Consider the following 23,090-nt stretch of genomic DNA (forward strand, 5'->3'; position numbering starts at 1 on the left):
TCACGCTACGGCTTCTGTGCACTACAGTACTTATTTCACAACCTTGGGCTTGAACCCTTATTGTATTCAGATGTGCGAGCTATCTGAAGCTTTCTCTGCCAAGTGTGTACAAGGCTAGGGAAGTGAGGTTTCCGAAGTTACAATTCGGTCGCGGCATTATACGATAACCGTCTCACTATATCCGCGTCGGGACTCGGGAGTGTTAATTGGTTTTATAATTGCTCCAAGATGGTCCCTGACCATCATCCTCAGGTCGATAGTGAATATAAGTGTGCGAAACTGGAAACACGTGTCCACGAAATTGGATTGCCAACTATTAGTAGGCCGACACAGATACACATCGCGACACAATACCCAAGAAACATTTAAGCGCTGATTAAACATGTTAACAGCCATTGTTATTCAGCCATAGCTGAATATACATCAAATAAAATTTATTTAAACAATTCTACAATACTTATTCATCCGAAATTGGAGAACTTATACAACCTGTTTCATTTGAGGCAGAAAAGACAATTGTTAAGCAGTTACATCGCCCTTTATATAACCTCTGTGCGCTTTGTTTCCAGCTTTTCGCAAATTGGTTATTTAAAACCACACATATGCCTCTATACAGCTACATTACAGCTTCAAAGCAGCTATTAGCAAGCCCGAAGCTTAACTTAGATGTTTAAGAGCTGAAAAAAGGTTTTTATTCCTAAAACTAAACCATAGTTCAGCCACAGGTTGAATAAATTCAGCTATAAAAGCGTTTGATCAGCTTGAAATTGTCACTTGGGTAGCTACTTTCAAAGCTGCAATGGAGCTTAATAGAGGCTTTTGCGTGTTTTAAATAACCAATTTGCGTAATACTATCAATTCTATTTTCAGAACGAGAAATAGTTTTGTAATGCTTTTTCAGTCGCTTAATCAACGTCTCATCAACCTTTATGCAGCCAAAAAATTATCATTATCGCGTCATATTTATTTTGCTATGGCATCGAATGCTATACTTTTAATTTCGAACAACTTGAATTCGTATATGTAATCTAATTAAAATGCATGTCGTCATCTTTCGGGAATTGAACTGTCATCTTCTGATTCATAAGCACTCACCGTATGATCCGCCCCATCTGCAGAACAGTGAAAGACAGCAGACAGTGCAGACAGTGAAAATATCTTTACACTTGAAGCAGTCGATAATGTCGATAACTTACATATATTTTGCTGCCTGTTCGAATTGCGAAATTCTGTGATCTGACAGTATGTGTGCTGTGAACCGAATGAAAGCTTGGTATTAGTTTGTAAAGCCACTTTAACACCCTTAAGCAGCTTTAAAGTAGTTTGAAAGCTGTGAGCCTAATGAAAGCCTCTACTGGTTTATAAAGTCACTTTAACACCTTTAAGCAACCGTAAAACGGTTTGATGTTTATGGCTATTAAGCTTGTTTATCAATTTTGGAGGAAAGCTGGTTTGGAAAAACTTAAAGTAGCTTAAAAATCGCTTGGTCAAACACCATTTGAGTGCTTACTTTATGCAGCTTGGAGCGCCTTAAACCAACTCGTGAACAGCGATTGCTCTTGCTGTTTACGAGTTGGTTTAAAGCGATCCAGTGTACACGATTTTTCGAAAACAGACACTGATGAAGCCTGCAAGTCGTAGGCGAAATACGTTTCTGTCACGAATAAATGTAAATAGCAGAATTTAGCAGTTTTTAATTTCAGAAGATGACGGTTCAATTCCCGAAAAATGACGACATGCGTTTTTAATTAGCTTGCATATACGAATTCAAGTTATTCGAAATTAAAAATATAGCTTATGACGACAAAGCAAAATAAATATGAAACGTTCCATTTTTTAAATTTAAAAATATATTATTTTTTGGCTGCATAAAGGTTGATGAGACGTTGGTTAAGCGACTGAAAAAGCATTGCAAAACTATTTCTCGTTCTAAAAATAGAATTGATAGCATTGCGTAAATTGGTTATTTAAAAACACGCAAAAGCCTCTATTAAGCTCTATTGCAGCTTTGAAAGCAGCTACCCAGGTAACAATTTCAAGCTGATCAAACACTTTTATAGCTGAATTTATTCTACCTGTGGCTGAACTATGGTTTACTTTTAGAAAAAAAACCCGCATTAATCCACCTAGCGGCGTGACCTAGCCTTTCTACTGCCACAATAATCATTATTTAATTTCTCAGGAACATCTATAATTAACTTGACTATATTTTTAAATATCCGTTCCGTATTCCTCAAAATCCTTATTTGCCAGAAAAATTCACAACGTATTGCGTAGAATAATTATATTTTCTTTCCTTGAGTGCGTAAATACTTTAAGCGTCATTTATGTTATTTGATGAACACCTTATTTAGTTTTATAATCGGTTGGCCTTAACTTTCGGGTTTCAGAGCCACATACGAAACTTGTTTCGAACTGACAATATGAAATATGTGTTCATAGCAGATTTTTTGATATTTTTTTTGAGTGGTTTTTTTAGTGGTTTTTTGGGGTAGATTTTTTTGATATTTTGATATTAATACCATGCGTTCGAAAGTTAGCATCTTTGAAAAACAAGAGTTCAGAAAAATTATTATTATACTTCGCTTTTTTCTTAGCTGGCGCTCCATCAGATAATTATTTTTGCATGAAAATCAATATTTAAACTTCTTTTGAATGTACTTTCATGAAAAGATAGTCATTAACTTGATCACATCGTTTTACAATGTTAGAGGGTTAGGAAAACAAGAGGTTCGACAAGATGAGGTCGAAAAATAGTGCAAAAACTGCGCCATAAACATGCTTGAGAATGAGAAATATGATCAATATGATTTCCAGTGCTTGTCATTTTTGATTTATTAATAAAATATGATACATGACATAAGACATCTGTCCTTTAAAATGTCACTAACGAAAACAAATCTTACAAAATTACTACCGTGCACCGTTTACTTCCTATTTTTCATATAACATTTCTAAGCTCTAGTATCTATGGATTGAAAAGAGCATCTATTAATGCGCAAAATTTGTATGAAATTTGTATAAATTTATTTGGAAAAATCAACTCACTAGTATTTTGATCCTATACACCACTATATGTACTTATATACTTAAATTAACTGCTTTTCTCCGCTTTTTGCTTTTCTTGTAAAATTGTGAGTAACAGCAAGTGAAGAAAATGACTATTGAAATCTAAAAAAGAAAAGAAAAAACTTTTCGATTGAATTCCACTATTTAATATTTATTTGCGACAGATACGTAGTTCGCCTACGACGTGCAGGCTTCATCAGTGTCTTATTTCAAAGCGTATACGTATCTGTCGCGAATAAATATTAAATAGTGGAATTTACTGCCCATGGATGCATAGTCGACGTAATGACCAGCACCATGATTGTTGAGAAAACGCATTTTTGTCGTGAAATAAAGCCATATAATCTTTGCTATAACCTTTTTCAAACGAATAATCTGTCTATTTAGTAGAGTTTATTAATCAAAAGAGGACTGATGGGGTTTCATGATTCATTCCTCATTTATTGTGTTTAAAAAATGCGAACCCCAGTTTATGTGAATAAACAGACTGGTTTTTGAACGATTATTCCCATAACTTGGCGTCAAGCTTCTAAAACAAATAGGTTACTATGCTGATTGATTATGCAGGAAATTACGTCAACCATTAGCATTACGTGAAACCAATAGCAGAGTAACTCAATTTTTCTAAATTTCTCGAATATTTTCGAACAAACATATGTTGTTTGAGTATTGGGCATGTGAACAACATAGTTAAGAGTGCGTAGGACCGAAAAAGTACATTTTGGTCATTTTGGTTTTTACGTCAACTATGCATCCATGGGCAGTTTAGTAGGTTAAAATTTTTTTTTCTTTTATTTCAGAGTTCGTATTCCACTAAGAGGCTTCAAAAACTTCAGACTATTGACATGTTTCTCACTTTTCTTGAATTTCATAGCAAATTGTCGTCACATATATACATACATACATACATACATACATACATACATACATACATACATACATACATACATACATACATACATACATACATACATACATACATACATACATACATACATACATACATACATACATACATACATACATACATATATACATACATACATACATACATACATACATACATACATACATACATACATACATACATACATACATACATACATACATACATACATACATACATACATACATACATACATACATACATACATACATACATACATACATACATACATACATACATACATACATACATACATACATACATACATACATACATACATACATACATACATACATACATACATACATACATACATACATACATACATACATACATACATACATTGCACACATTGAATACAATCAACATTTGATTGATATGTTTTGATTTCACACGTTTTAACGGTTTAAAATACGGTGCTTAAGTGTTAAAGTTTGGATAACTTTTGAATGAAGCGTCCGATTTTCAATAACCCGGTTTCGTTTGATAGATCTCAGCAGTAATTTTCAAATAATAATAAAATGTGTGATGTTTTTCATTGAATTAATTCTTAAATGTTACAAAAATAGGTTTTAAATACTATTTTTTCACATTTCTTTATGTAACTTTCAAACTACAAGTCCAATCGTCATGAAATTTGGAAGTTAAGGGTTTGTAAGGCTCCTCTTTCATATGCAATCAATTTTGTTCAAATCGGTTAAGGGATCTATGAGATAATGGAGTCCCATATTTTTCGTATTTTTATACATAACTTTTGAACTAAAAGTCCGATCAGTATGAAATTCAATAGCGACCAATGGGACACCTAGACCTTTCATTTGACACTAAGAACATTAAAATCGGTCCAGCCATCTCCGAGAAAAGTGAGTGAGATTGAAAGCGTTACATACACACACACACACACACACACACACATACATACACACACACAGAAAATGCTCAGTTTTCGAAACTGAGTCGAATGGTATATAACATTCGGCCCGCAGGACCTTCTTTCCATTTTCGGTTTTCCAAGTGATTTCTATACCTTTATACTATATATTTATATAGTAGAAAGGCAAAAAACTTTTTTTTAGCTCTTAAACATGTAAATTTGGTGATTTTATCAAGCTTCAGGTTTGCTAATAGCTGCTTTCGAAGCTGAAATGAAGCTTAATAGAGGCCTTTGTGCGCGTTTTGCCTTTCTACTATATAAATATATAGTATAAAGGTATAGAAATCACTTGGAAAACCGGAAATGGAAAGAAGGTCCTGCGGGCCGAATGTCATATACCATTCGACTCAGTTTCGAAAACTGAGCATTTTCTGTGTGTGTGTATGTATGTGTGTGTGTGTGTGTGTGTGTGTGTGTGTGTGTGTGTATGTAACGCTTTCAATCTCACTCACTTTTCTCGGAGATGGCTGGACCGATTTTAATGTTCTTAGTGTCAAATGAAAGGTCTAGGTGCCCCATAGGTCGCTATTGAATTTCATTTTGATCGGACTTTTAGTTCAAAAGTTATGTATAAAAATACGAAAAATATGGGACTTCATTATCTCATAGGTCCCTTAACCGATTTGAACAAAATTGATTGCATATGAAAGGGGAGCCTCTAAAAACCTTAACTCCCAAATTTCATGACGATTGGGGTTGTAGTTTAAAAGTTACATAAAGAAATGTGAAAAAATTGTATTTAAAACATATTTTTGTAACATATAAGCATTAATTCAATGTAAAACATCACACAATTTATTATTATTTGAAAATTACTGTTGAGATCTATCAAACAAAACCGAGTTATTGAAAATCGGACGGTTCATTCAAAAGTTATTCAAACTTTAACACTTAAGCACCGTATATTAAACCGTTAAAACGTGTGAAATAAAAACATAACAATCAAATGTTGATTGTATTCAATGTGTGTGATGTATGTGTGTATATATGTATGTATGTATGTATGTATGTATGTATGTATGTATGTATGTATGTATGCATGTATGTATGTATGTATGTATGTATGTATGTATGTATGTATGTATGTATGTATGTATGTATGTATGTATGTATGTATGTATGTATGTATGTATGTATGTATGTATGTATGTATGTATATATGTATGTATATATGTATGTATGTATGTGTGTATGTATGTATGTATGTATGTATGTATGTATGTATGTATGTGCGTATGTGAGGACAATTTGCAATTTTTAAATTTGCATTGAAATTCAAGAGAAGTGAGAAACATGCCAATTGTCTGAAGTTTTTGAAGCCTCTTAGTGGAATACGAACTCTGAAATTAAAGAAAAGAAAAAACTCTTTCCGAATAAATTCCACTATTTGATATTTATTCGCGACAGATACGTATACGCTTTGAAATAAGACACTGATGAAGCCTGCACGTCGTAGGCGAACTACGTGTCTGTTGCAAATAAATATTAAATAGTGGGATTCAATCGAAAAGTTTTTCTTTTCTTTGATTTCAGATTTCAATTGTCATTTTCTTCACTTGTTGTTACTCACAATTGTACAAGAAAAGCAAAAAGCGAAGAAAAGCCATTAATTTAAGCATGTAGGTATAGTGGTGTATAGGATTAAAAATACTAGTGGGTTGATTTTTCCAAATAAATTTATACAAATTTCAAACAAATTTTGCGCATCAATAGATGCTCTTTTCAATCAATAGATACTAGAGCTTGGAAATCTTACATGAAAAATAGGAAGTAAACGTTGCATGGTAGTAAATTTGTAAGATTTGTGTTCGTTAGTGACATTTTAAAGTACAGATGTCTTATGTCATGTATCATGTTTTAATAAATAAATCAAAAATGACAAGCACTGGACATCATATCGATCATATTTCCCATTCTCAAGCATGTTTATGGCGCAGCTTTTGCATTATTTTTCGAGCACATCTTGTTTTCCTAACCCTCTAACATTGTAAAAACGATGCGATCAAGCTAATCAAGACTATCTTTTCATGAAAGTACATTCAAAAGAAGCTTAAGTTTTGATTTTCATGCAAAAATAATTATCTGAAGGAGCGCCAGCTAAGAAAAAGTTCAATTTCTCTTTTTCATATCTAATGTTCTATTCAGTTATTTTTTCTAATTCAGTTATATTAGGCCGTATGAATAAAAATTTAGAGCAAATGCTCCCATACGATTTAAACTGGAAAAGCAAAGTAAACTGTTTTATTCATACGGCCTATTGGAAAAGTGAAGCCAAGCAAACTTATAGTAAAATTTTGAGATTAGGTAATCATTTTGTTGTCGACATCCTTTTTCTTCAAAAGCGAAGTATAATAATAATTTTTCTGAACTCTTGTTTTTCAAAGATGCTAACTTTTGAACGCATGGTATTAATCAAAATATCAAAAAATCTGCTATGAACACATATTTCATATTGTCAATTCAAAACAAGTTTCGTATGTGGCTCTGAAGTCCGAAAGTTAAGGCCGACCGATTATAAAACTAAATAAGGTGTTCATCAAGTAACATAAATGACGCTTACAAGTATTTACGCACCCAAGGAAAGAAAATATTATTATTCTACGCAATACGTTGTGAATTTTACTGGCAAATAAGGATTTTGAGGAATACGGAACGGATATGTAAAAATATAGTCAAGTTAATTATAGATGTTCCTGAGAAATTAAATAATGATTATTGTAGCAGTAGAAAGGCTAGGTCACTCCGCTAGGTGGATTAATTCGGGTTTTTGAATAACCAATTTGCGCACAGCTGGAAACAAGGCGCACAGAGGTTATATAAAGGGCGATATAATTGCTTAACAAGTGTTTTTTCTGCCTCAAATGAAATAGGTTGTATAAATTCTCCAATTTCGGCTGAATAAGTATTGTAGAATTGTTTACATAAATTTTATTCGATGCATATTCAGCTATGGCTGAATAATAATGACTGCTAAAATGTTTAATCAGCGCATAAATGTTTCGTGGGAGGGCTGTTTATTCGGATGACAAATCGTTTATTCAGCTAGTATAGCACAATTATTGAGAATATTGACGGGTTGTGGAGAGATTGAAGATGCGCCTAATCTGCTGGTGACACTATTATGTGAAGCAGCTGATTTACACCGCATTCGTTCGCTGCTTAAACACTTATAGAATACAGAGGCCTTTGCTTAAATTTATTCAGCGTCTACCACCTGTATTCAGAGTTAAATCAGCTGTAATCAAATCAGTAGCATTTTAATTCAGCTTCGCAGTTTGTTGGGTAGAAAATGGTGTAAAATCCTGACCACTGAAATACCGCACGAAGTGCACGAAGTGATTGGGGGCTCACCATGAAATCAATTGGTCTAACTTGATATACAGTGCGGCACGAGGGAAGGGATAATTTAGTGCGTTTGTGAATCTACTCTCGAGAGATCGGAAGTGTAGGCCGCCCCTGAGGTCAAGGGAAAGTCTTGCAAGCTCATTCTGGATAAATTAAACCCTAACTTACTGGTTTCCACGTAGAATTTCAAAAACACACGCTTGCCAGAAGGTTGGTTCTACAAAGATGGTCCTACGTTGTGCCAAACGGTGTATGAAGTTCGGTTCACCCGGAATTTGAATTAGCGCAAGTGGCTATGGTGAAAGGTTGAGTCGTAGATGACAGTAGCGCCCCTGAGGTGATTTCGGATCACGGACAGCAAGGAGAATCCCTTTTATATTACACACTTAGTTTATTTTAATTATACTAACTATACGATGACAAACAATTTGGGGTTTTATATAAACTTTTATTAACGAAGGGATCTTTTATTCTAGCATGTAATCGGTATGCGATCTCGAATGTGACTGAAGGCTAACTGCTGAGTAGACAGATCGGTTGGGTAGTTGGCTAGACGATCGAGTGAATGTGGCTGCCCGAACGGCTAGACAAACTCGCCTATTGCGCGCCCGTTAGCACCAGCTGCGAAGCGAGAAGGCGAAACCCCACTCCGTGCTACCAGAACCAACACATACTTTTTCGTCACAAGAAGGTTAAGTTTTTGTTTGAATATTTAAGGTATTGAGCTTTATCTAATGCGTTTTCAGTCCCTGTATGACATATTTGACATTTTCCAAAAAACGTCTTATTTCTTTATTCAAGAATTCATTTAACTATAGTCGTCCGGCATCCTTGCGACGAGGCCGGCCCACCGTGGTCTCCCAATTTTCATCGGCTGTACGATGGGAATCTCTCCAAGTAGTGTCTGTAACTCGTAGTTTAATTTGACCTTTGATTTGATCATGAACTGAGACAACATTGATTTCTAAATCGCTATGGGTGCGAAATGGAGCTGCCACATGAACAGAATAGAATAGAATAGAGATTTATAAAAGAGTGCAAAAAGACAGACAATACTTTGCACAAATTTTACAAACGCTCCATTTGGTAAATGTATAGCTAACATAGCGTAATGCAACTACACATTCTCTCGTATATGGGTACACAAACTCCCGTATATGAGGAGAATTAAATTATAAGCTTCACTAGATAGGTGAAGATTGTATTCGTAAATCGTACATTTACACATATATAAGGCTATTTTTAAACAAAAAAAAATGCAATAACGATAACAGTTCGCCCGGAAAACCAATCTCGTGCATTATCTGCCATTGCTGTTCGCGCTCGACTGTATCGTATGCTGCCCTGAAATCCACGAAAATGTGATGCCTAGATACGTGTTCCCGACATTTGTGGAGGATTGGCCGTAGTGAAAACTTGATCCTAAGTGGCATGGGCCCCCAAAAAGCCCGCCTAGTAGTGTCCTATAAATTCACTTGCTATTGGGGATAGACGACGTAACAAAACCTAAGAGAGCACCTTGCAGACGGCGCGGCGTTGACCATAATGCCGCGGTAATTACAGCAATCTAACCGATCTCTGTTTCTGCAGATGAGACAAACTATATTCAACAAAGTTGTGTATTTTTACTATTTGAACAACTTTGTAGAACATGAAAAAGTCGTACAACAACTACAAAAAAAAATTAAATTAAAAAACTGAAAAAACACTTGATTATTTAGTTAAAAACCATTATTTCAATTTTTACTACTAGTTGGTCATTTATTGGGGGATACTAATGAAAACATCTGGATTTAGTAGATTTTAACATCTAGTTTCTTAACAAGTCTGTTTAACTTACCGCCGTCTGCGCATAGTCGAATAATTCGGGGTCAAAGTAGGGGTATTTTTGACTTTAAAAGTTCTACAGTTCCTAAACTAGCAAAGACAGACGTATACAATATTCAGCAAAGTTGTGTATTTTTATTATTTGTATAACTTTGTAGAACATGAAAAAGTCATACAACAACTATGAAAAAAGCTAAAATAGAAAAACTGATTTTAATGATTGATTTATAAGAAAAAGGATTTTTCTATTTTCGATGAAGAGATAGAAGATTAGTGTCTTCAGCAAAATTTCTTGTAATAATGTGCTCTAAAACTTTGCAAAACACATCATGGTGCTAAATTGAAACTAAAGAAAAATAAAAATTTTATTTCACTTTTAGGGAGATTAATCAAAAATTGAACACCACCAAACGACAGAGCTTTTAGTTTCAAGAAATTCTTCCAAAGGTTCTATAAATCTAAAGCTAAGTTTTGCCATTCAAAACTCTAATGCGCACGTATTTTTGCTTTTATTCCACTGTGTTCCCAAAATAGCAGCACAATCGATTCTTCCCTGCAACATATCAGCAGCGAACAGAGGTCTTGGGACGTTCGTTCACACCGGAAGTGCCTCCAAATGGATTAACCAGTAACCAAACTCTCGTAACGAATTTCGCCATAGCGTCATCTACCAAGCAAACCGTAAGAAGCAGCGTTAAATCGACTCAATCTTGGCCACCCCGTTATAATAATACACGGATGCCAGACAATGAAACTGTATTCGTGAGTCGAACGGATGAGTGAGTATTATAATGCCTCGCGACAATACACGTTGGTCAAGCTGTTAGCGATGCGGAAGATGAATCCCAAAGTTCTGGATGCTTTGTCCACAATGTAGGAAATATGCCCTCTGAACGATAACTGATCGTCCAAAATAACGCCAAGATCCTTCACTTGGTCCACACGTTGAATTTCAGTAGTCTAAAATCACATGTTAAGGATTCGAACGAAAGAAATAATGGAGCATTTTCAGGATTCACGAGCACGCAGTTCAAGTAAAACCAATCCATAAAGGTGAAGCTCTCGTTGAAGACAATTTGCATCGACCTGTGAATCGTTATGTGAATCTTAAGATCGATGGCTTTTAAGAATGTGGCCCACATCATTGAAGTACAGCAGAGAGATTAGCGGTCCCAAATGACTGCCTTGTGGTATTCCAGTCGAAGCCGGGCATGCAAGGTAGGAACTAATTCAACGCAGCACATTCCTGCTGATACCGAGTCTTTCCAATTTAGCACCTGCAATAGCATAATTGATTTTGTCGAACGCCACAGACAAATCATTATAGATTAGTATAGATGAAATTCGTTTGAGCAGGATCCGCTAAGCTTTTCGCAACTTATAATGTGAGACACAGGAGATCGTAGTGGATAATCTACGTACGATGAATCCGTGTTGTTCATTGTTTGCAGTTTGACAGCAGCGGAGACATAATTACAAGCTCGAATAACTTGGAAGTGGCACACAATGATGAGTTTCTTCGGTAGTTATTGATGGCTTGTCGATGCATTTTTTAATGAACAGCCAACATACGGGCAGTTTTTCATACCGACGAAAATACTCCGCTGGACAGTCTAAACATGAGCCGAAGGGGCATAAGCAGGTGAGCAAAGGTGCTTCTTCAAAGACTCAGACCAAATACCATTTGGGCCGGGCTTGGTCGCCTGAATTTATCAGCAAATCGTTGGAACCTCACCATCGAAGGTTATGGTTGAAGGAAGGCCCGATTCCTTACGCTGATCGCTGACCTACTTCAAGAAAGTTTTCGGCTTCATCTTCAAATCATGCTGAATGCTTTGCAGTCGTCATCTAAAGCACTCCCGATTGGTTTTCTTGTATACAGCGTTCAATCTTATGTAATGCTGACGCAGTGAAAAGTAGCGAAACTTGGAGTATGTCCTATAAGTGGAAGCACTCCTAGTCCAAGGTTCTTCCATTCTATCTCGTTCTGTATAAATATATGCACATGTAGTGACTAAATTGTAAACAATAACGATTGATTTTGATGAACTTGGAGTTCTGAAGAATAGAAATTACAAATAAAAACAAACTAGCGAAATAAAAAAGTAGACTCACTTGACGGAGAGATGCTTTTTTTCAACAAGAGATAAGCAGAGATAAAGCTACCTCGAGTGTTCAAGGTTGCAGGTTTATAACGGTTGAAAGTGCTCGTAACCAGTTCAGGCAGACTAGATGTTCTAGTTTCCATGAGTCCGTCCAAACTTGTTTCACAAGCTTGAAGAAACATGAATCATGACGAACTGTTTTACTACCCATTAATACCAAATTACATATAAGTTGGTTTAAACATAATTTCGAAAAAAAAACTCACCTGAAACACAAAATACCAAATAGTATCTTTTCGCTCACAAGATACCAGATTCACAACGCAAAGCTACCCCCAACGATGATTGCTAGAGCAGCTCCGTCCGAGTCACTTCACTTGTAAACTAAAATTAGTCCGCACGCAGAACGATTAGACGCTTAGCTTTTACCGAAGACAAAAACCGATCAAGCGTGCACACAACAACCTCCTATACTTAATAAACCTGTGAGGCTCACATCACTTCCTAAACGATCTGCCACGGACAACAGTGCGTTCCGTTATACCGGATTAGCAAGATGACACTTTCCTAGGGGCAATTCGACTGTTTTGAACAGACGGGAAGCACACAGGAAAATATTGACGATAACTTACAGTCCTTATCATCTACGACAACAGACGCCGATGGCCTAGTTCCACATGGCGAGAGTATATTGACGTGCAGCCTTCGGCGGCGCTGCTGAACCTTGGTTGGTCACTAGCGGTAGTGTACAATCAACTCACGGCCTATAGCGAACCAGCACTGAAGTGCACGCCAATCAGACTTTACGGCACTTCCAAGTATAAGCGCTAACTCTAATCACAATTAGAATCGAACTTCAGCAATTCTAATTATTCATCAACTGAATAAAATTTACAACACATTAAACGCCGCGCATTGCTCGTACGGTGCACCCAACGGAAAAGTCGTTCCGCACTTTATGTCAGCTGATTAAAATTCGCGCGACTGTCGAGCAAAATTCGAAGTTCCGCATGAACGCCGGCCAGCGGAGGCGATCGAATTTTGATCAGTCAGTCGTCTGAAACCGGTCGCCAGAGAAGTGTGTGATAGAATCAGCTGTTCATGCGCTGAGCCAGTTAGGTTAGTGATTCCGATTCGAGCTGGAATAGTTAACAGTCGGGAAATCCGAATAACGCCACATCTGTGCAAAGCACGTTGCAATACTAGGAATTTGAATGTCGACAACACAACGATGACGATAGATAGAGAAAATATTTATACACGCAACGCGCGATTATGACTAGAGGAGTCCAGCCGAACCGCACTGTCTGCTAGCTAGCTGAATGACTGACTACCGGTCGAAACGGACTAACTGCAGCTAAGTCGACTGGTTGGGCGCCGCCGGTGTCACCAGCAAGCGGCTCAAAGTAACCGCATACTGCTGACTAAGCGTGCTCGCGAAGCGCGAGTGATGAGTCGCGGGTTGAGAAAGAGCAACAGAGAGCGAAAGAGACTTTCCAGCACAGGTAAACAACATTGCTATCGTTTTCGCAGGACTGAACAAATGCCCAAGCTGGGAATAAGCGATATGGTCTACTTTAACACTACTTTAACAGTGCGGTGTGACTTTAATTGCGACTGATCGATTGTTCGGGTGCGAAGCACGTGCAGTTATCGCGCAATGCATGCTGTTGTCGGTATCAAATGCACCCCGAGGTGACGATCGAGTTAAGTTGCGTCTTAATTACGAAATACGTGAAGCTTTTCCCGCTTGGTTGGGACTTTTTTCTAGTCCACAGATTAACCACTTCTGGTTCTATTGAGGCATTCCATTCCTCGTTCGTGAACTACAAGGTGTATAGCCAGTAGCCACATCGTAGCATGTAGGAGAGGGTGTCGTACAACATTGCCTTATCTATAACATATAGGCCCGATTGGCCTTTGTAACTATTAATCATAATATTAAATTATAGGTAATCAAAAGGTATTTCAGTTTATTTATTATAGTTCGGACTGGATTATCAGAGTGTTCGCCTGTATTTTATGCATGTCATGATTTTGGGCCTATGGGTATCGTAAATATTTTGACGTAGGACTACGTCTTTCAGGAAGGTAGCTGGTATAGGGTGTCATCCCAAAAAAATTTTCTCGAAAAGTGGTTTTGAATGCTAATAGCTTAGTGGTTCCCCGATCGATTTTCAATATTCTTACACCAATCGATTGGAAAATCTCCTAAGAATTGGCCCAAATGAAGAAAAGTATGAATTCTTGTTGTTGAACTATTGAAAAATTGAAAATAATAAACCTATGTTTTACTAGAATTCTCGCTTCGTGATTGGTTGTTGGAAATGACGTCATCAAAGTAGAAACGCGTTTTCACGCATCGGCTTATAATTCAGTCAATTTTCAATAGATTTCCAAGATATTTACACCAATTGATCGGAAAATCGAGTTGGAAGATATTGAAAATATAGAAAACTATTGATTTTCAATGCGCGTCGTTGGCAAATTGAAAAGAACTCCAACTCGGTCGTACTAGAAATTGTCGCTTTGTGATTGGTTGGAATAATTTCCAATTATTATCGAACAAATCTTGGTACAAATCAGGAATCAACGAAAAAGTCGATGGAAAATTCCGTTTAATTTTACTATAACAAAGTTACAATAGAACTAAATGAAATTCTACTATTTCTCCTTGATTGCTATTTGCCTTGATAATTCCTTATTGTGCTCAATATTCAATACCCGTCACGTTGAAAAATTGTCTGCCGTGAATAAGTGATAGCAATTAAAACCAAGTTAACACCAAATTAAACACTGATTCGCCGCAACAAATGCGCAGGAAAACGCATTAAAACTAAACCCAATGTTTTATATTAATAAATGCTACTGGCCAAATAAACTTTATTGTGATCAGCGGAGCACAATAATCTTTTATATCTTCATAAAAGCATGTTTTCATTCTTAAAAGGACGGTGTCTGGTAATTGATCCAACTGTTAGAATTATCGGCATTCTTCTCACTTTTCTTGTGCAATACAACAGCTTGAATGTTTGAACACCTCTAGTAACTCCGAAGAAAAGTTTGTTCATTTCTCCGTCGATACGAACAGTCAGCTGCAGATTGGTCTTCTCGTCACCACACAATCTGCCCGCCTGCGTGCGGATAAATCCAAAATTCCAGCTGCGAAATTACTACGACTGGTTTATGGGCGCACGTAATTTTTCTTTGGCAGCAAAAGGCGAACGGCTCACTGGTAATTTTGCTCTTTTGTTCAGACTGAAATTGAAATGCTCCATTTTATTCAACGTAGATGATAGAATGAAGGACCACGAAAAATAGGCGGAACCGATTCTTGTCGCTTGCTCTGGTACATAACACGAGGTAAGCCGGCGAACAGCATTATTCAAACGCTAGCTGAGCTACTGCCAACATCTTACTGGCATGTCTGGATGCGACAAAGGAGAAAGCATCAAGGGCAAGCGAAAGTCGCGCTCGAGTCGTGTACGTCTGCAGTTTCCGGTCAGTCGTATTCATCGGCTACTGAAGAAAGGAAACTATTGAAGCTGGAGTTGACTGCCATGATGGATTAATTAACAGCGAAAGTGCTGCTCACGACAACAAAAAGACCAGAATTATCCCACGTCACTTGCAGCTGGCCACCTGGACTGGCATTTCATCGTGATTCATGACTATACACGAACGGCTTCGTCGATCGCATAGCTGCTGTGGCTTTCCGGTTGGTTTGTTGCAGCAAGCCGTTTACCGAAAAGAAAATTACGTTAAATGCCTTAGTGCAAGTTTATTGCAAGATGGAGTTATGATAATCAAGCAATCGGTTCTTTTAAGGACTACACAACAATTGAAAAGTTTATTCTTTTTTCTTGTCCAGTAAGGCGTGGTACACTAATAACGTAACGCAAAAAATCTCATTTTTTGACCCCCTCCCTCCCCTATGTAACAATAAGTAACGCTTGGCATAGCCCCCCTTTAAATTACGTAACGTTAACTAAACCTCCCCCCCCCCCCCCCTATCATTGAATGAAAATCGCACAATCCGTTCAATTTTTTTTAGTTTTGCAAACACAAGAAATGCATCGATTCTACATTCCTATCAAAACTACTATGGTCAGAATATCAATTCTGAATTCTGATCAAACTGTATGATTTAACACAACCAAGTCAAAGTTCAGAACAAAAATTTTGATCAAAATGGATTTGATCAAGTGGAAATCAAGGCTAAAATAGAGTTCTTCTCTTCTCCTCTGTTGGGTACTCTTACCACTGCACCCATTATTTTGAAATATTGGGGTATGCCCCGTTATTTTGTTTTACTATACGCTTCAAGCTTACCTGTCACTTATTGAGGAAGTGACAGGCTGGTAGCTGGAGCGAGACATGTGCCAATCAGGGATGACTAGGTTTATGAACCTAGTACCCTGATCGGCGACGCCAACCAAATCTCCCCTTTTTGAGATACTGCAGTCTGCGTACTATTTGTGCTCCACGATTGCAGAGCAAGGGTTCCGAGGTTAAATAACATCTTGTTCGAAACTGAGATTCCGAAGATGATATTTACTCGGACAATATCCTGTCGCAAGACCGGTAAGCTTGCTGAGATCTCTCTTATTGAGACTCAGCAACTTTTGAGTAACCTAGGAGTGGATACTCGACGTTATATATTTATTTAGATTGTTTGAGCGATTGTACAGCCATCCTACTGGCCATAACTGTTCCGCTCTCCTTTTGTTTCAGCCCACCCTCCAGCACACAGTCAGAGATCAGGCAGAGTGAATCTCGACCCGTCAGTAGAAAGTTTTGGAGCCACATCTTCGTTTGTCGACTCACAACGAGTCGGCGTGTTGAGGATAGACGAGGATCAGGACAGAACCCCTGCTAGCGCATCGTTCAAGTTCTGCTCCTCCCCTACTCTCCTCTCCACCTCATTCGTTTCTTTGTTTTTCGGCAGAGAGCCGCAGCTTGTACGGTAAGAAATCGTCCACTGCATCAGTGACCGGCTTGATGCAGCAAGGGCAAATTGCTGTGGAGGGCGCCCTGATACTCCACAGGCTCCGTTGCGTGGAGAGAATTTATAGAACCCCCTCCACCATTCATCCCTAGGCACGGGTCGCGTCACACCTTGGATTAGGGGTTTATCCATTCAAGTTTTTACATAATAGCCATGGATAACAGCTATTACAGCCATCTCCTTTAGGGGCTTTGGACCCTCTGCTTTGGTTTCTGGGAGTCAAGAGAACCGTCCTGCAGGCGGAGAGTTTACACTTCAGCCTTCGCATGAGTGCCCTCTGTCCGCATACGACCCTAGTTTCCACCGGTTGTCCGATTTCCACTAAGGAACGTATCCCGGATGGTATCACGAGGAGGTCGAGATAGGAGTTGCTGAATAAGAGGCTGTGGAACCTCATGGTGGTTCTGGAGCGCATTATTCAACCATTTATCATCCAAATAGAATCCTTAGATAGTTACACAGCTGAAACAGCAATTACGCATCACCCCATGTTGCATGTTGGGCCAAACGGTTTTCAGCTGCTCAGATTTATTCAGCAAAAAATAATTCCGTATTTTTTCAATTTGATAAATTTGTTACGTAACTCTTCTCCAGACTCCCCCTGTAGCGGCCGACACCTTATACTTACCACAGTGGCCAACCCATCTGGCGGGCCAACGAATCTGAAAAATAAAAATACTTACCTTGATGGTCAACCACGTTGGTTGACCAACGCATAGCAACAATTAGACACCCGATCAGACGGGCATCCTAGAGCAGACTAAATTTCAATATCAAACCGCTATCAAGCGGCGATCAGATAGATCCCTTTGTCTATTACTTAAAATTCTATATAATATAATTCTATATGGCTATAAAATTCATCCGATCAGGCGATTTCCCATTTGGGTAGACACAATAAGACACCCAACAATCGAATCAATAGTCTATTGTCAAAAATTATTAGGCTGTGTGCTGTACGTTATTCGGCAGCACGAATCTATTGTGATTTGCACACGGCACTACAATAAGCTGACCTATAAATAGGGCCAGCAGTTCCATCCCGAGGATCAGTTTTGAAAATAAATTCAAAGTGAAATAATCTCCCGCGTTTTTTTCTAATTCGATTATCGTTATTTTGAACCACGTGGTTCCCGCGAAAACACCCCCTCCTCCCTACGTAACAAAAAGTAACGCTAGCTTGTTCTCCCACCCCCCTCCCTCCCTCTGAGCGTTACGTAATTTGTGTACGAAGCCTTAATACGATAATAACACAGGCAATGAGGGAAAAGTAGAATTTTTCGTCGTTGTGGACGACCAACAAATGGCGGGAATAAGTTTACCGGTCACGGACGGCATTTTCTAGCACTTCCAAAACGTCTGCAGCTTGTAAATCAGTGTTCTTCTTTTGTAAGCCGCAGCAAGGATGGAAAAAGTCATTCACTCAAGTGAGCATTGCTGATTTACGATCATAAGCTGTCGAATGCATAAAGATTACTACCACTAACGCTCAGCAGTGATCCAGTGACTTTACAGATTCGCTCTCGCTGTTAGCTGTGCACGAACCAGTCTCGAAAGAGAAATGATTCAAAAGGGATATGAAAAAATAGTGATTGAATCAGAACCGACACAATAACGAGACGAACGTAAGCGATAGGAATCGGTTTGAACTTGGTTCACTTACGCTCACTGATTTTCACACTTCTGCTATTAAAATATATTGTAATTATTCTCCATATAGTTCAAATATTCAAACACTTTGTAACTTATCCAGAAGTTACATAACTTATTGGAGCAAAATTAGAGCTGATTCAAATGATGACTGCAATCGTTTTCGGTTCATGAACAATTGAGAAGATGAAAAGCAAAATAAAATCGGATCAGATTCGCTCAGCGGCAAACATTTAGTTCGCTTCGTTAGTGTCAGAGAGTGAAATAAACAGAGTAGGCATGATCGCAATCATTTCAGCTCATATTTGGTTCGTTTGCCACAAATGATGCAATCTGCTATGAGAGCACGGCTCTCAGAGTGAGCATATAAAAGGTGATGGTTGTGTGAGTTGAATCGGTGATTGAGTATCGATGACAACATTTTGATGCGATTTTTGACCATGCCTGGCCGCGAAAAGTTTTGCGTAAACTTTTCAGCTCGTTGAAAACTAGCGCGTACCGCAGCAAAGCACTGAGGAAGCAAAAACCTCGTCGCTGGTCGGAGAAGGTAGGCATCAGAGAGAGAGAGAGAGAGAGAGAGAGAGAATTGATTTCTGCGCTTTGCCAGTAAAATGCCGAGAATTGAGATTTTTTCAGAGCACGACGGAAGCATGCCCTTGGCAAGACGATTCGATCAAGGAGCATCCGCCGCCGCACGAAGCTGACGATGTACAAAATACTAATCGAACCGGTAGTCCTATACGGACTTGAGACATCAACGTATGTGCACTTACCATATTTGAATGTAAATGTTGCGGACTATTTTTGGCGAAATACAAACGGATAGCGGTGAGTGGCGTAGGCGTATAGTCCACGAGTAGCAGACACTATTTGGAGAGATTCCCATCGGACACCTGGAGATGCACGGTAATGTAATTAATCAGGAATAGAAATCCAACCCTTGAGAACTTTTTTGGAACACTGTGTTTGAGTCTTGAATCTTCGCATGATGGAAGCTGTAAACACGCTCTGATATGCGTTGTCAAGTGCCGGCATTCAGATGAAAAGACGATGATACCTATAGGTAATGAGGTCAGTGAATCCCACTATTGGAAGGTATGTCTCTAAATTCGTCATTGCTATCAGAGGCTGTTTACCGTCTCTGATTAGGTATAATGTGTTATGCAAACAGAAAGGAAAACATGCCCGGCAAAGGAATTATTTATTTCAAACAGTACAGCAACAGATTGCAATACTTAGATGGAATACAAAACCACTGGGAATTGAATAGCTTTAATGTTAAAAAAAATTGATTTGTCTGCGTAAAATCTCTTCCGGATTTTCTGTGATTACATAACATATTTTTCTATCTTGACAAACTGTTTTGTTTTTTAACTTTATTGCGAGTGGCAACAAATCTTTCGGCGGACTGTGATTTTGCCATGGGAAAAAGTTTGTACAAGACCGAGTGATAATACAATAAAAAACTGAAAGCGAAACGCAAGCCGCATCTGCTCTTATCACAGAAGCTTTGTTTACTGTAGGCGTCACCGTTAGTACAAACGTTACTTTACTACTATCAGCAATCAGCAGGCAGGGCAAAAATTCCGTACACTTTCCGAGCTGTCAAAAGTGCCGTGATCGAAACGGATCTATTGTCAGTATGGTTTCAGCCGGCCCATAACATTTTTTTGAGTATTTTAATTTTTTTGCTGTCAGCTGCAATTTATTACACTATATAGGGCATTCAAAATAAAATTGCACCAAACGGCCGACAAATTCCAGTAATTTCCTTCCTTCCTCCACATAGTTGCAAGCTTAGGGACTAACTAAACTACAAGCACCTACAAGTGTTTCCCATTGCTGCTGCTACTACTGCTGTGGTAAACTGGTCTCTACTAGCAGTGTATTATATTACCGTTAATCGATGCAATTACACACATCACCACGGAGGTAAATTGGCTGCGACAGGGCTGTTGGACGTATGTTATTTATTTGATAGTGAGATTATCGCGCCGCTCATTGTCTCGGGTGTGTGAACTACTTATTAGTTTATCAATTGGCGATGATGAGTATGACTGGGCTGGAAATACTCCTGCTTCTCATGAAGTATTGCAAGACTCCACAATGGCCTCAAGGTTCGAATAAGTATTAAATGTAAACACAAAGATAAGCTACTGCAGCAGGAAATCTCAATTTTTGCAATAGGTTGTAAACAATAGAGTACAGAGTGATTAATCTTCATTGATTGGATTAAAAGACACAAAGAAAGTTCCAATATGAATCGGACCATTCAATTTTGTCGGCTTTTATTTGTTTAGTTTAAATAGTTTACTTGTAAACTAGTGAATAGATACCTACCGCACAAATGCGATCGTCAGCAAGCACTCTTCGGAAATAGCTCGCAGGAGGCCTAATCACATCACATCACTTGTCAGTAATTAATTCCTTACAATACACTCAACCCCGGTGACTTTTTTCAATTCGCAATATAATGTCATTTATCAATTGGGAAATTACAGCACCGCTTCCCTTCCCTTGTTTCACACTAATCACACACGAGCAACACGATCCCGAAGCCACCGAAGCAGCACATCTCTATAAACCACACACGAATGAAGCTCACTTTCACAAAGACATACCGCGAGAATTTGGTAAGCTAAGCACAATATCTAGGTATTTTTCCATATTTTTTATTTTTTTTTGCAAACTGCACTCTTTCTCCGCTTTTTTATTTGTAAACACAACCCGTCCGACGAGACGTGACTACCAGCACCGACTGACACCTGATCGTTCTAGCGGAAAACCGCAGGCAAATGCAGCGGAGCCGGTTTGGAATATTCCTCCTAACCACTGTCGTTGAATCGATCGGATTCCTCTCGAAGACGACGCAGCGAATTTGCGGTATCAGTCTCTCACATCTCATCCCAGCCTTAACCTACGATCCATCAACACCTTACGAGTTACGACACCGGCAAGCAGAACAACCGCCCGGCTGCACAAGCCATTGATTACTGTAGTATTGGCCAGCAAAGCGAAGCAAACCCGAAAAATTATAGAGTTCTTTAGTCTTTTCTTCTGCTTCGGTCGCATCTTCGTGAGGTCGTCTCGATCGTACGGTGTCGCTGGCTGGCTGGCGATACGGTGCGATGACTGTACCCGTCCCGCCAGTATCCTCCGCACGGGGACGGTCCGGAACGAATGAAAATCCGAAGCGATCGCGTAAAAATTCTTAGCCGTTCGACTTTGCGGAAAACACCCTTCGATTTTGAGGATTTTGACCACCTTTTGAAGCTATTCAACATGTTGTCAATATGCACATAAAAGTATTTCTATAGTCAGTCAAATTAACTTTCAAGTATGTATGTACTAAATTCATTCAACAAATTTAGTTCCGCGGCCAGTATGCTATTATTGTAATTGTATGAAAAAATATTACGTCAGAATGGTTATTCATACATAATATATCAATCAGAAATAAAAAAATATACACAAAATTAAAAAGAACATTATTGCGCCTATTCACTGATAACATTCTACAGGGAATCCAAGTATTATTTGTACAGACTTTGACAGAATGCCTCTACTACACAGCTCATTTGGCTGGGAACTTCAGAGTTTAAAATCTTGATCGACTTTGATTTGATTGATTGACAGTTATATTCTAAGCTGTACTGCGAAACTCCGGGCTGACTCAGTAGCTCCCTGGATATTACAGCATTTCGGCAATAATGGTTGGATTTTCAGCAGGATCAGGCACAGCAATTAAAAACCGCCTTTTCCTGTGGTTTTTGACGAAAGACGAATGGCTTTCCATTCTCTCACGTCGAGGACCCAGGTTCAAATCCCAACCCAGCAGAAGTCGCAAACGACCCAAGCTGCTAAAGTGACTACAATCATACAAAAAAATGAATGGCCTTCCAACTCCCCGAACGAAAACCCTTCATAAGCAAATTTTCTTGTTCTGTAAGTCCCTGCCTCTCATAAGTTTTATATTCGACGCAATTATTCACCGTCTTTTGCACGAACCTTTCTACTTCATCGTCGCCAAATTTCTTAAAGCTTGCTTCAGATAGTATTGGAACAAAAACAATTGCGTGTATTTCAACTATTTATTATTGAATTCAAGATCTTTTCTTACACAAATGTAACCTTTTCTTCATGCTTTTAAGAAAAAATACGGATAAAAATATTTGTCACGGTTTCGAAGGAATTTTCGAACTTTTC

General features: G+C 38.3%; 2 protein-coding genes across 11 annotated transcripts in view; one reads left to right on the top strand and one right to left on the bottom strand.

Moving 5' to 3' along the window:
- The window catches only part of LOC128733126 (chloride channel protein 2), a 121,441-nt gene extending 99,673 nt beyond the window's left edge, over nucleotides 1–21,768 (bottom strand). For 3 of the 9 annotated variants that reach the window (XR_008411863.1, XM_053826751.1, XM_053826752.1), the window contains exon 1: nucleotides 12,493–13,547. The gene's annotated coding sequence lies outside the window, so the exon portion shown is untranslated. Of the gene's footprint in view, nucleotides 1–12,492; nucleotides 13,548–21,224 lie in introns of those variants that run through there. The other 6 variants (XM_053826747.1, XM_053826746.1, XM_053826745.1 and 3 more) reach the window with 6 other exon arrangements.
- On the top strand, nucleotides 13,314–22,346 carry LOC128733128 (uncharacterized). Of its 2 annotated transcripts, XM_053826753.1 has the most exons (3): nucleotides 13,314–13,731; nucleotides 21,386–21,517; nucleotides 21,663–22,346. In XM_053826753.1, exons 1-3 carry the CDS (start codon nucleotides 13,677–13,679, stop codon nucleotides 21,872–21,874), a joined length of 399 nt encoding a protein of 132 aa, XP_053682728.1. In that variant the 5' UTR covers nucleotides 13,314–13,676; the 3' UTR covers nucleotides 21,875–22,346. The 2 variants fall into 2 exon arrangements, 1 of the variants encoding a protein (XP_053682728.1); XR_008411864.1 differs by lacking the exon at nucleotides 13,314–13,731 and adding an exon at nucleotides 20,919–21,296 and having other exon boundaries at nucleotides 21,386–22,346.
- Nucleotides 22,347–23,090: the final 744 nt, after the last annotated feature.

This window comes from Sabethes cyaneus, chromosome 1 (assembly GCF_943734655.1).
Source record: "Sabethes cyaneus chromosome 1, idSabCyanKW18_F2, whole genome shotgun sequence".
Taxonomy (NCBI): domain Eukaryota; kingdom Metazoa; phylum Arthropoda; class Insecta; order Diptera; family Culicidae; genus Sabethes; species Sabethes cyaneus.